The sequence below is a fragment of the Quercus robur genome, chromosome 3 (assembly GCF_932294415.1).
Source record: "Quercus robur chromosome 3, dhQueRobu3.1, whole genome shotgun sequence".
Classification (NCBI taxonomy): Eukaryota; Viridiplantae; Streptophyta; class Magnoliopsida; order Fagales; family Fagaceae; genus Quercus; species Quercus robur.
The window spans coordinates 22625992-22640723 of NC_065536.1; the positions used below are offsets into that span (position 1 = coordinate 22625992).

General features: G+C 38.3%; 2 protein-coding genes across 2 annotated transcripts; one reads left to right on the top strand and one right to left on the bottom strand.

Moving 5' to 3' along the window:
• Positions 1-1427: 1427 nt before the first annotated feature.
• Positions 1428-2960, bottom strand: LOC126717502 (stemmadenine O-acetyltransferase-like). The gene has a single exon (XM_050419275.1). The coding sequence runs from the start codon at positions 2920-2922 to the stop codon at positions 1627-1629; it is 1296 nt and encodes a 431-aa protein (XP_050275232.1). The 5' UTR covers positions 2923-2960; the 3' UTR covers positions 1428-1626.
• A 9628-nt stretch (positions 2961-12588) lies between these two features.
• LOC126719409 (uncharacterized) lies at positions 12589-14304 on the top strand. The gene is made up of 2 exons (XM_050421964.1): positions 12589-13421; positions 13884-14304. The coding sequence occupies exons 1-2, from the start codon at positions 12589-12591 to the stop codon at positions 14302-14304; spliced, it is 1254 nt and encodes a 417-aa protein (XP_050277921.1).
• Positions 14305-14732: the final 428 nt, after the last annotated feature.

Sequence of the window (14732 nt, forward strand, 5' to 3'; positions counted from 1 at the left end):
GGGCATATACTTGTATAACAAGCAGACTAACACTAAGGTTAACTTAGAGTAATATAGTATATAAAGCTTACATTGATTTCATCATAAACAAAATTTAAAATAGTAAATATAGAGTTATAGACTGACCCCAGTTAAATTAACTAATTACCCAAGTTGATTAATTAGTACAAATTACATGCAAATCCAAATTAAGGTACAACCAAATCACCCAACTTAGTTAAATGCCACGAAAAATAAATTTGACATAGTGATTTGATCATGATGGGAAAAACCATTGAAGGCAAAATCCCACTGAGTAAATTTTAGGTTACCATTCTAAAGAATCCACTAACAAGATTAGAGCTTACAGTAAAACCTACTAATCTATAAGAAAGCTCAGTTCCAATCCCCAATTGGACTACTTCTTGCAGAAGATTTATTTTTTGCACGGATCTCTTATTTGTGACTTACACCACAACAACCAGTTGATTTTTGTAGCATTTGCAATGTTCTTCAAATTATGCTTTGATGAACCGGTAGTAGCTTGGTACAAAACCTTAGCCGCATAGAACTTCGTAGCCATTCTAGGTATGCGTGTGTCTCTTTATGTATATGATGATGGCCATAAATATCTATTTTTTATGTTTTGGAACCCTAGTGAAAGGATTTTAAGAAGAGCCAAGTCATTGTTGGATGAAACATAAATTACTGTTTGGTTTTCCCATAGCTTGATAGATCAACATGTATCAATAGGTATCGAAGTTCTATTTTGACAGGCTTTCTTGATCAATCTTATGTCTTCAATTCATACCACTTGAATGTGTTTTTGAACAGACTTAAAATTAAGACTCAAATACATGTAAAATTTGTTTTGACTTGGATATGTCAATACATAAAAATTTGACCCGTATAGTGTCTACAAATCCTAAAATAGTCTTGAAAAAATAGATAATTCATTTAATATTCTTATTAGAAATAAAAGAAACGTAAGAATTACATATTTTTAGAAATCTTACTAGATTCCTGATAAAACTAAATGTTAAAATTGTTGGTATTGGTGACTAGTAGAAGTATTATAGCCACAATAAAATCATCGGTATTGGTGACTTTTCCTTTAGTTGAGAAGATGTGAATTGATAAACATTTTTACAAATATTAAAATTAGGAGAATGATACTTAGTGTGCGTTTGGGTGGAGATTAAAAATTAAAATTATTTTACTATTTGGTTTATTTTTGCTACTATTTATAGGCCAGACTGCACTTTTTGGCAATATTCATGGGCTCCACTGTACTATTTCAACTAACTTTTACCTTTATCTATAGTACTTTCAGCAATAATTTTTCAATTTTAGCAAAATAAACAGTACCTAAACACATCCTTACACACATATACAAAATCACACTGCAAACTTATTTTTATATAATCATACAAATACCAACCCAAAGAAGAAACTAAAACTCTAGTAGTTTCACCAATATATTACAAATAACATTACAAGATGATATAATTGGAATACTTTTAACACATGGAAGCTTTTGACTTCTTTTATTTTAGTTCAAGATGGAAACTAACGAAGAAACTGCTAAACAATTTTGCAGTGTCAGCCATTCAGTCTACGCATCCGGCATGCTTATACACTAACTTGTTAAGCATTTATGGTTGTGGTGGAAGCATATGCAAGGAGCTCTGTGTCACTTTCAAATTTAGCCATGTCTTCCTCTTTCAAGTTAACCCATGCCTCTATTCCATCCCCACTTTTGGTGTCTATAAATATAACTACGTTCTTGAAAGGCAAGCTAACCAGACCAATCCACATGGGATTTCCCCAACCAAAATCCACTTCATACATAGGGAACTTGCACCAACTACTGAAATTGAATGGAACTATATCTTCTTTCATAACTTTTCTACTAGCCTCTTTGAGAAAATTCAAGTGTTGAGCGTGGTCCTGTAATTTTTTCACATACTCGTTGTCAATTTTTCTTATCGCGGCTCTCACTTTGCCCACGAGGCCATTCCTCTCTTCACTAGACAGAAGGACTGTTGCAAGTCGGAAGATATTTCCAAAAGAATTTCTAGGCAATGGCGGATCCATCCTTGATCGTAAATTCACTGCAAAAAGCACCATGTTGGGCTTTTTAGGCCCAAAGTTTGCTTGTGTAGCAGCTACATATCGGCTCCATAAAAAGACTGACAATGCCTCAACACGACTGGGGTGTATTGGACTTTCTAAGCCTGAGCTTTCCCCGTATTTTTCTCTAAGAGACACTATTGAAGCAGCACTAAACACAAACCTCTTTAATACAAGCTTCTCTTTTATCATATTATTTTCTGGTTGAAACCCAGATAAAGTACTTGTAGGAGGAAAGAGAGTTGATGCTTGAAATTGGGGATATATATCACTATCACCTCGAGCTGTGGCTGCCCAAGTTTTCATAAACATGATAAAGGATGTGCCATCAGCAATCTTGTGGGAAATACATGCACCAATGGCAATACTGCCACAAGTGAAGTAGTTGGCTTGAACAGTGCAGGCAAAATGGTGCGTGCCATCAATATCGCATGGAAGAAATTTCTTCAACTCTGCAGAATTTTGATGTGTAACAATATCTGAAAGCTTGCAATTGACTTGGGCTTCGCGATACAACACACCTTCATCATTGCAGTCTACAGTTAGATTGTCTTTAACGCGGCCAGCTAAAGGGTAGTAACGAGTTAAGACGTCGGACAATGATCGCTTGAGCACAGTAGAGAATGATTTGGCAGGATCGGTGCTGATTTTAGAGTAAGCATCATTCTGTGTGTAGAAAAAGAGAAATGGAACATACATAGGAGGGAATGTTTGATCGAGAAAGGAAAGTTGATAATAGCGAAGATGGGTGGGGGTTGGTGAAGATGGTTTGATATTCTCATTGGAGATTACTTCCAGTTCAACCTTCATTTTCTCTTGCGAAAGTAAGTTCAAATTACTTTGAACAAGTGCTTCTATGAATGGTGCTTATGCAAATGGTGGCATCTATCTACGTATATATAAAGCTTCTGCAAATGTGCTTGACCAGGTTGGTTTGATAAGACGTGCATGGGCAAGTTATTGACCTCTTCATTTTAAATGTAATTAAATTGTCTTGTAAAAACTTTAACCTGGGAATGTACTAGGTTTGGTTCATTATTTATGATAACATTAGGAGTTCAATGTCTTTTTTACCCTTTTTATCTTTATTTATATATGGTAAAGTCTTATATGGAAGGTTATCCTCCTAGCAAAGATTTGAAAAATGAACTATGGATTGCCGTATTAAACATTTAAACTCTTTCAATTTGCAAAAAAAATGGGCCAAAGAACTTATAGGTCACCAAGGTCAGTGGCTCAGGGTCTTCCTTTGCCAACTTTTGTCTTTTTTCTTTTATTAACAAACATAAAAAAAAAAAAAAAAAAAAAAAAAAAAAAAAAAAAGATTATCAATTTCATGGAAGTTTTGTTCGTTTATTTATTATGTTCTCATTTATAGCAAAATCAAACAAAATCCAAGTCATAAACAAACTCTTTACTCAAATGATACATCCCCCTTTCTCTTTTACAATCTTCCGATCCGTTTCAAGTTTCAACATTAGGACTTGTCATCAAATAAGATATTTGAGATTAGATCTTTTGTTTATGCTAAAACATTAATTGGTATCTTGATATGATGATAAAAGACAATTATCAAGAGCAAATATCTTAGGTTTAAACTATCTCTAAAAAAAAATGTTATAACACAACGGATTGAATATATATATATATATATATATATAATTTTTTTTTTTTTTTTGGGTTCAGCTTACATCTGCTTAATTTTTAACAGGACATCTCCTTTGCTTTTAATAAACTTAACAAATGGCGGAGATTAAAAAAGAAGTACGCGTCATTTTAAAAAGAAAAGGCAGACCTCTGAAGCAACAAGGCAATGGTTCCTTCAGAGTTCAATGTTGACTACCAAGATGATGAAGGGAATCTTCAAGTCCAAGCCTCTAACTACCCCTGAAATCGTTTGCCAAACTTGAGATCTTTTCCTCTATGAAGAGAAGGTTTCTTCTTTACCATGCTTTTTCCTACTTGGACACAGTTTCTTAGTGACTAGGCTACATGATGTGAAGGTTTCATTCTTTGCCGTGAAATCAAGGGAATTTATTTGAATTAAAGAATCGAAAAAAAAGAGAGAGATGTTTTCGTCAATGTCTTCTACTTCTTCACAGGAACTCAAAAAGAAAAAATATATATTCATAGATGTAATCACATACAGAGTTTTAACAAGTGTTCCATTTTTAGCTTCAAGTCTCTATTTATGTCTTTGATTTTGGAGGTCAGTCAGCATTGATTTTTTATTTCAATCCAAGGGAATAGCGTGGACTGATAATTTAGAAACCAAGGCCTTCTCTCTTTCTCTTTTCTTTTGAGACTGAGATTTGGCCTTTGGAATTATGCTTACCATACCATTTGATTAAAAAAAAAAGAATAGAACGAAGAAAGGATGTGGATCCTTTTGGACTTCTTTTTGAGTTTATTTGAAGAAGAAAAATAAAGATATTGACGAAGATAGATCTCAAGCTTATTGCAATTTGTGTTATCCTTATGTCAGTGCGTTTTTTTCACAAAAGAAAAATAACGTAGCTTTACTTTTAATCTCAGCTGTTTGTTATAAAGTAAAGGAGATGTCTTATTAAAAATTTAACTAGAAGTAAGCCGAACCATTTTTTTTAAACCTTTCTTTTTTGTGTGTGATTAAGTGCTGCTTATCGTTGGATTTTGATAACAATTTGGCTGAATTTGTCATCCATATTTGCTTCACATTTTAGTTACACATGAAAGAGACAAAGAGTGCTTCACATTTTACAGAAAAGGCTTTACACGTAATTGATTCTTATTGCTTCAATTTTTTTTATTTTGCTGAATGTTTTGAATAGGGATATTATTAAAAAAAAAAAAAAAAAAAACCTCTTGATCTGCTAACTGGTCCACTCCACTCCAACCTACCAACGGCAATTTGGTTAAAATTTTAAATCTCAATCCGGCAAATTGGCAGTGGATTTTTTCTTCAATGGAAGTGAAAATAACATTTTTTGAGGTAATAACTTTGCTATTATGTTGAACAAGAATATTTTGTTGCGCATCATTTACTAATTCCAGTACGAAAATATGTCTTTTCCTTGCAATTCACTGTAAAATATCATTGCAACTTGCCTATTGTATAATATATTGCTCTAACCTTCTCCTCCCCCAAATCAAAACATTCAAACAAATGACGGAGTTGTAAAGAATAGGAAGTCTTAATATTAGTGATGATTTCCAAGCTAGCATGCAACTTTAAACCACGGTCCAGAATCTAGGGGGTCGCAATTCACAAATATTTACCCATGGTCACTGATTATCCGATTGGACGAAAAAGCCATGAACAACTTCAATACGTACACTTTAACCATAAGGTGTGAATAGATATTGAGTAAATTAAAGGAATTTGTTTAAAAGATAAAATAACATCAATGAACTAACACAAATAGCCCTTCCAAGTTTAACTAATTTTGGGTTTTCAGAATATCATTTGTCTGCCATTGTAGAAGAACCCCTTCGTGGCAAGAACCTGTTATGAAATCAGACGTGGAGCAACTCAAACAACAGGGAATGCTGATAACCATCAAAGCTGTCCCTAGGATCTTACTTTCTTGTATTAAAGACAGCCCATTTTCCCTCAAAAAATCCCTACCACCAGCACAGCATACACAAAGTCGGGGCAAAACTTACATACTCCTGCTATGGGCTCTCACAAATGGGGTGGGCCTCATGGTAGGTCCCATGTATGGGGCCTACTCCCTTTGTGAGAGCCCGAGGTAATATGTAAATTTTTCCCTCAAGGATTCAAGATTCAAGATATATATAAAAGTCAAGATTCAAAGAATAAAATTTAGAGTTCAAACCTGTAGCAAAGGTTAAAAAAAAAAAAAAAAAGAGGGAGGTAAATTAATTATACCAAAATTGGGGGAGATTTGAATGCGTGCACAACTAATAAATGTTGAAAAACTTCCCAAAATATCTCTTTCTCTCTCAAACACATACATCAATACTTTCTATTTTCATGGTATTAGAAAACTGGTAGTAGCTTTCGTCAATTTACTTCATATTTTAGGATAAGAGCCTACTTTTCATCTTTTAGCTAACTACTTCTTTTCACCCACATCAGATTTTATACTCTAAACACAATTTCATTTAAATATTATTTTTTGGGTAAATTGCAAATTACACCTCTAATATTTGGGAGTGATTGGATTTTACACCCTGAAATTTCAGAATTTGGATTTTATCCCTTGAAGTTTGGGGTGTTTGGATTTTACACTACAACGTTTTGGAACTTGGTTTTTACCTGCTAAAGTTTAGAGTTGTTTGGATTTTACACCTCAAAATTTTGAAACTTTAGGGTATAAAATCTAAACACCCCAAAATTTTAGGGAGTAAAATCCAAACACTTCTAAAATATAGGGGGTAAAGTCCAAAATTTGAAACGTTAGGGTGTAAAATCCAAATATCACCAAACTTCAAGGGGTAAAATCCAAAATTTGAAATTTCAAGGTGTAAAATCTAATCACCGCCAAATTTTAGGAGTGTAATTTGCACTTTTCCCTTATTTCTTCATTAATTTTTTATTATTCCTCTCACTTTTCAAAACACCCACTTTTCTTTATCATAGTTACCAAGTCTCAAAAATGATAAACAGATGTTTAAAAAATAAACAACACTCCCTAAAGATAGAGAGCAACTATAGTTAAAATCTATATATTGGGAAGGAACTATGTAAGCTAATGTAATAGGTTTTTGGATTTTTTTTCGGTTCTGGTTACCCATATTCACCCATTATCCTATTTTAGGTAACTTGCACTTGCTACCAATTCTCATCTCAAATCTTTGTCTTCACTTGTGTTCTTCGTCATGTGAAGATCAAGCGAAGGAACAAGGCCAAAAAGACAAGTTGATCGGAAAGGCTTCAGTTTATGAGTCGAGGGAGAATCCCAAGAAATGTTCCAGGCAAACACAACATTCCTCTCTCATTACCAATTAGTAACTAGGTAAACCAATTTGGTTTGCAGTTTTAGCAATCGAACTGTCCATAAAGAGTACCGAATCCATAAAGAGTACCGAATCGGATTTAGGTTTAGTTCAAGGTTGAATTGGCCAATTCAATTCATCAATTTTTAAAACCATTCCCGTTAGGTAACTTGTGAGACCCATCATGTGGCATATACGAATCCTACATATATTTCCTCAATTTTTTGTTATGTAGGATTAATATGTGCCATGTGTTAGGTCCCACATGGCACTTAACAGGATAATCATAACAAAGTTAGACAATTAGTGTTTATGAAATTGAAATGTAGCGCTAGGCAAAATGAAACTTTTGTAACATTAGGGGCTAGAATGAAAACTACCCCAAATGGTAGGGGCTAAAAGTGAACTTTAGTGTTTTTTTATAACAAGCATGTTTTGAGATGTAGTGAGCCTTAATGTAATCTGATTATATTTAGATTTTATTTTATATTATTTTGATTTGTGGAGGTCTGGCTGCTTGATTTATTATTAAAATGTTACTAGATTTTTGTTGTTATCATAGACTAATAGTGAATTTCTATGAATAAAAAAAAATATAACAAAATTTTTGTAACAAGCATGTTTTGAGTTGTACTAAGAAGAGTTGTATATGAACAAAACTATTTATAAACAACTCAAACTCGGCTTAGGGAAAGTTTGTTCATGTTTGTTTGCTTAGCAAACAAGTCAAACTCAAGTACGAATTTAGGCTCAACTATTAAACAAGTTAAGTTCAAATAAAATAATTTGTTTGTGAACAAATTAGTGAACTAGGAAGCTTGATTTAACTATATACAATATTATATTTTTATATGTATACTTGTCTAAAACTATACTTAAATAAACTTGAGAATAGATTGTGTAAGTTTTTAACTAGGATCACATAGTATCAAATTTGTATTCATAGGTTATTGGTAATATAAACAGTTTATTTGTAGTAAAATTCATAGATTTTGAAAGGGTAAGAAATTTTAATCATGGTTTTATTATAGATAAGAAAAGAATAAGTTAATCAAGTAGATCGTAATATAATCATACTATATTATATTATATATTATGTTAAATTGTGGTGACCAGCATTTACGGTGACAATATTATAAGATGTTTATTTTTATTTTTATCGTACACGTTAAAATATGTACATATATCGTTTTTACGAAACTCTTTAAAATCAAAATCCAATAGCCAAATTCTTACAGTTGGAGGTCTGCTTATTTGCCTGTTCTAATTTTCTAACTAGCTCTTTTGTACCACTTGTCTCTCTTCCTTCTTTTATATATATATATATATATATATATATATATATATATTATATATTTATATTTTTTTAAATTCTATTTTATTTTATTTTATTTTTATATTTGAGATATTACAACACTTGTTGAATGCCTCAAATGCATTGTTTTATGAACTATTTTTAGAAACATTTTATGGAAAAATGATAAAGCATTTAATTTTGTTAACAGCTTTTTATATTTCCCATGAAAATGGTGTTAAATCTTTCCTAATATGATTTACTAACAATTTTCCTAAAAACACCCCTTAACATGGTCCATTTAGCAAATAACAATATTAACAGACATTAATTGGACTTTTACAAAGGTCTAGGTGCGAGTTGCAAATAGTTTGGACACCCTACAAAACACAGACATTGAAGGGGTAAAAAATAGCATGACGAACCTTCACCACATTGGGCCTGACGGATCCTAGCCCATGGGCGACAATAGGTGAGAGCCCAGGGCCTAGCATGACATAAAATACTTGTTACACACGTTTGAAATCCGGTAGAATCCCAAAGGAAATCAGAATCCTAGTACAAGGAGAATTCCAGAAGATACGCGCATCAATGAAAGACCCTCTCTATAAGGAAATGTCTTGCCCATCACGTTTGGGATTACTCAAGTAGAGTCCTATAAGGAAAAGACTTCTACATCAAGGAAGAAAGGCCAACCTTCTACTACTATAAAAGCCCCAATACCCTCACAAATCAAGGTACACATAATTTCCCATTCTCTAACACTCTAGAGTTGAGAATAGTTCTAACTTAACCTTCGGAGGGCATTTGGCCGGCACCACACCGGTGCCCTCTGCTAGATCACTTCTTTCTTCTTGCAAGTTGTTAGTTCAAGCGTGCGAGGATAGTGTAGCTCACTGGTAATTTTACGGCATCATCAATTGGCGCCGTCTGTGGGAATCGAAGAGTTTAGCCAGACTATCGCCTCCCAGACATAAGAGCTGCATGGTACTCACTTGCTCGATGGCTACCACCAACAACGTTCAAGGAGACGAGCTGCCAAGATCTACTGCATCAGAGAGGTAGTTCCAGACTCTCATGGCAGCAGTAGAACGACTCATAAAACAGAACCATGATCTGGAGGAGCAGCTACGCCAAAGGTATGCAGGACATAATGTTCAGGAGGAAAACCAAGAAAGTACCAGTGCCGAATGAAGAGACCAAGAGAAGCCAGAGGGCAGCAACGCCCCAAGCAGGCCAGAGTGGCAAAACATAAGCCTTCCATCCCTCATGGATTCGGCCCCTCCACCTATTATCGCGGAGATCCAGGCGATGAAGGAGCAGATGGAGGTCATGATGAATGTCCTCAAGGGACGAGTGTCCAATGATCTTGATGACCTAGTAAACAGAACTGACTTACCATTCACTACCTCCGTCAACTCATTCCCCTTGCCCCAGAAATTCCGCATGGCCCAGATCGAAAGCTACGACGGGGTCAAGGACCCCCTCGATCATCTAGAGACTTTCAAGACCCTAATGCACCTTCAAGGGGTACCAGACGAGATCATGTGTAGGGCATTCCCGACGACGCTAAAGGGCCCTGCGAGGGTTTGGTTTAGTAGATTGACAACAAGCTCCATCAATACTTTCAAAGAGTTGAGCACCCAGTTCACCTCGCACTTCATAGGGGACATTGGTATAAAAGGTCCACCGCGTGCTTAATGAGCATCAAGCAGCAAGAAGACGAGACGCTGTGGTCTTACATAACTTGTTTCAACAAGGAAGCCCTTTCAATTGATGAAGCTGACAATAAGATACTCGTAGCTGCATTCACTAACGGGCTGCGGAAGGGTAAATTTTTGTTTTCTTTATACAAGAATGACCTAAAGACCATGACGGACGTACTCTACAGAGCCACCAAATACACGAATGCAAAAGATGCATTGCTAGCCCACGAAGAGAAACCTAAGAAGAGGGAGAGATAAAAGGACACAAGACAGGATAGAGGGCGAAAGGTTGCTAGAACCGGAGATCAACGAGATGAAAGGCGCCCTAGATCCCCCACTGGAAAGTTCACTAATTTCACCCCATTAACCGCCCCGATAGATCAAGTCTTGATGCAGATCAAAGATGAAGGAGCACTAACGTTCCCTGGTAAACTAAAGGGAGATCCCAACAAGAGGCCAAGGGATAAGTATTGTCGCTTTCACCAAGACCATGGGCACCACACAGCCAACTGCTACGACCTGAAACAGCAGATTGAGGCCCTTATCAGACAAGGGAAGCTACAGAGGTTCGTCAGCAAGGAAAGAACCAATCCGTCGTAGGAACAGGCCCTACGACGAGAGAACGAGCACCCTAGACCACCTATAGGGGACATAAGAATGATCGTAGGGGGCACAACCGTAGTAGGATCTTCTAAAAAAGCCCACAAAACCTACCTCAGAATGGTCCATAGCGTCCAACTTACAGGATCCATACCCAAGATGCCGCGAATAGATAACCCCGTTATCGGATTTTCAGAGGATGACGCTTGGAGACTTCACCATCCTCATGACGATGCACTTGTGGTCAGCTTGCAAATAGGGGATTATAACATGCATCGGGTCCTCGTCGACAACAGCAGCTCCGCAGACATCCTGTACTATCCGACATTCCAGCAAATAAGAATTGACAAGGAACGATTAACCCCAACGAATGCCCCACCTGTGGGATTTGGGGGAACGAAGGTGTTCCCCTTGGGCGCAATAACACTAGCTGTGACGACAGGTGACTATCCTCAACAGATCACTAAGGAGGTAACTTTTCTCGTAGTCGACTGCTCGTCCGCCTACAATGCCATCCTCAGGCGACCCACTCTCAATTCCTGGAAGGCAGTGACTTTAACATACCACCTGATGATTAAATTCTCGACGGAGTATGGGGTGGAAGAACTGCGAGGAAATCAAATAGCAGCACGGGAATGCTATATTGCCATGTTAGAAATGGAGGATTAACAACAAACAATGTGTATCAGAAAGCAACGAGCACTGGCAGAGCCGATTGAAGAGCTGGAAGAGGTGAGACTTGATGACACACGGCCTGAACGGACAACTAAAATTGGCACACTACATAGTTGGCCGATGCGCCAAACGATCATGACTTTCCTTAGAGATAACCAAGACATGTTCGCCTGGAGTCATGAAGACATGCCAGGAATCGACCCATCAGTCATGGTCCACAAGTTAAATGTGTCGCCCTCATTCCCTCCAATCCGGCAAAAGAAACGAGTCTTCGCTCAGGAGCAGGACAAGGCCATAGCTGAGGAAGTTCGAAAGTTACTGGAGGCAAGTTTAATCCGGGAAGTATATTACCCCGACTGATTGGCAAGCGTCGTCATGGTTAAAAAGGCCAACGGAAACTGGAGGATGTGCGTAGACTTCACGGACCTTAACAAGACTTGCCCTAAAGACAGCTACCCGCTCCCACGAATAGATACCTTGGTAGATTCGACTACGAGACACCAGCTCCTAAGTTTTATGGACGCTTTCTCCAGCTACAACCAGATCAGGATGGATGAATCTGATCAAGAGAAAACCTCCTTCGTTACAAGCCAGAGATTATTCTGCTACAAGGTGATGCCTTTCGGACTCAAAAATGCTAGGGCAACATACCAAAGGCTAATGAACAAGATGTTTGCACATCAGATCGGCAGGAACGTACAGGTTTATGTTGACGACATGTTGGTAAAAAGCATGTATGAAGTTGATCACCTAGAAGACCTCAGGGAGACATTTGACACACTCCGATCATTCAACATGAAGCTAAATCCAAACAAGTGCGCGTTCGGAGTGACAGCTAGGAAGTTCTTGGGCTTCATGGTGTCCCAAAGAGGAATAGAGGTCAACCCAGAGAAGGTACGGGCCATAATGGAGTTGAAGCCACCAAGGATGGTTAAGGAGGTCCAAAGTTTAAACGGAAAGATTGCAACCCTAAACAGGTTCGTCTCAAGGGCGACGGACAGGTGTCTACCATTCTTCCGCACTCTAAGGAAATCATTCGAATGAATGGATGAAGGCCAGATGACATTCAACGACTTAAAGGCATATCTCTCATCTCCACCGTTGCTCAGTTGATCCATGCCAGGAGAAGAGCTTTACCTATATTTAGCCATTTCACAAAATGCAATAAGCGCAGCTTTGGTAAGAGAGGAGGATGGATCCTAGAAACCAGTCTACTTTACTAGCCAAGCACTCCGAGGGGCAGAAGAGAGGTACCCTCAAATGGAGAAGTTGGCTTTCGCGTTGATAATCGTGGCACGAAGACTTAAGCCATACTTCCAAGCGCATACCATCATTATTTTAATAGACAAACCATTGAGAAAATCCATGAGTAGCCCAGAGGCAGCAGGAAGAATGGCTATGTGGGTAGTAGAGCTGAGCGAGTTTGACATCCAATACCGCCCGTGGACTGCCATAAAAGGGCAGGTAGTAGCTGACTTCATCGTCGAGTTCACTCTCGAAGATGGCCAGGTGGCGGAAGATAAAGGACAATGGAATATCTATACAGACGGATCTTCAAATAGACGAGCCAGAGGAGTCGGCGTAGTGATCCAAACTCCGCAGGGGGACAAGATCCAATGTATGATCCGATTGGATTTCCCCATAACCAACAACGAGGCAGAGTATGAAGCCTTGGTGGTAGGGCTAGACCTTGCAAAGGCTGCGGGAGTAGAAAACATAGTCATACACTGCGATTCACAGGTGGTAACGAGTCAGATCAATGACAACTACGAGTGCAAGAACGATAGAATGAAGAGGTATTTAGAAGAAGTAAAATACCGAATTAGCGACCTCGAAGTCAAATTCATTCAGATCCCAAGGGAAGAAAATGAATGTGCCGACCATCTAGCAAAAGCTGCGTCAGCCGAGTTTATGCTTGTCCCCAAAAAGGTATTATCATTCGTTCAACTCTCCTCACTTATTGATGATGTAATAAGTATGCAGGAAGTAAACTCTGAATGCAATTGGACTACACCATTGATATCCTACCTAAAAACTGGTGTGTTATCGGATGAAAAGGGCGCCGCAAGAAAATTGAAGGTCCAGGCATCACAGTTTGTGCTGATAAAGGACGTCTTATATAAAAGAGGTTTCTCTTGACCGTACCTGAGGTGTTTAGGCCAAGAGGAAGCAAATTATGTGATGAGAGAAGTACACGAGGGTATCTGCAGAAACCACTCAGGCGCGTGATCATTAGTACACAAGCTGATCCGAGCAGGATACTACCGGCCTATAATGATGAAGGACGCGCAAGCTTATGTCCTATCCTGCGACAAATACCAGAGGTTCAGCAACTTCATCAGACAACCGTCCGAAGAACTGACCCCTATGACGGTACCTTGGCCGTTCGCACAATGGGGACTTGATATCATGGGCCCATTCCCGACGGCGATCTGGCAGCTAAAATTCCTGGTAGTTGGCATAAACTACTTCACTAAGTGGGTAGAAGCAGAAGCCTTAGCCACCATCACGGAGAAGACCATTCAAAATTTTGTCTGGAGGAATATCAAATGCAGGTATGGGATACCCAGAGTGCTGGTCTCTGGCAACGGTAAGCAATTCGACAACAGTGCGTTCAGAGACTTCTGCTCGAAGCTAGGGATCAAGAATCACTACTCATCGCCCGCACACCCACAGGCAAATGGGCAAATCGAAGTCACGAACCGGTTCTTGCTCAAGATAATCAAGACCCAGCTCGATGAGGCAAATGGTATCTGGCCAGACGAACTACCAAGCGTCCTATGGGCATACCGGACCACAGTAAGAACTCCCATTGGAGAAACACCATTTCGACTTGCGTATGGAACTGAAGCTGTCATTCCCGTAGAAGTGGGGCTCACGAGCTATCGGGTGGAGAGCTACGACGAAGATAAGAACAAAGAAGCCATGCGCCTCCAGCTCGACCTAGTGGACGAAGTCAGAGCAGCAGCAAAGTAGAGGTTGGCGCGTTATCAAAATCTCATGGCAAAACACTACAACACCAAAGTGAGGCATAGGGACTTCCAAGTCGGTGATCTTGTACTACGGAAAGTAATGGGTGCCGCTAGAGATCCTTCGCAAGGAAAGCTCAGCCCCAACTGGGAAGGACCCTACAGGATCGCATCATGGTAAAGGAAAGGGACCTACCACCTCGAGACAATGGACGGACAAAAGCTACAGCACCCATGGAACACGGAGCATCTACGGAAATACTACCAGTAGAGATGATAATATGAGAGATAGCAATGATCCCCAATTTCCCAGTTTATTTAATTTTAGCTACAATTACTAGTTTTCCTTTAATAATTTTTGCTACAATATTTTGTGCCTTTTTAAGCTCAAGGGGGCAGGTACTTTTCCTACAAACGCATTTTCTTTTTAAAGAG

What these genes read in the sequence shown, in the direction of transcription:
- LOC126719409 (XM_050421964.1), top strand. Translation starts at nt 12,589, where the DNA reads ATGGAGAAGTTGGCTTTCGCGTTGATAATCGTGGCACGAAGACTTAAG. An exon ending in TTGAAGGTCCAGGCATCACA is followed by an intron (nt 13,422 to 13,883) that starts GTTTGTGCTGAT and finishes TATCAAATGCAG; the next exon opens with GTATGGGATACCCAGAGTGC.
- LOC126717502 (XM_050419275.1), bottom strand. Translation starts at nt 2,922, where the DNA reads ATGAAGGTTGAACTGGAAGTAATCTCCAATGAGAATATCAAACCATCT.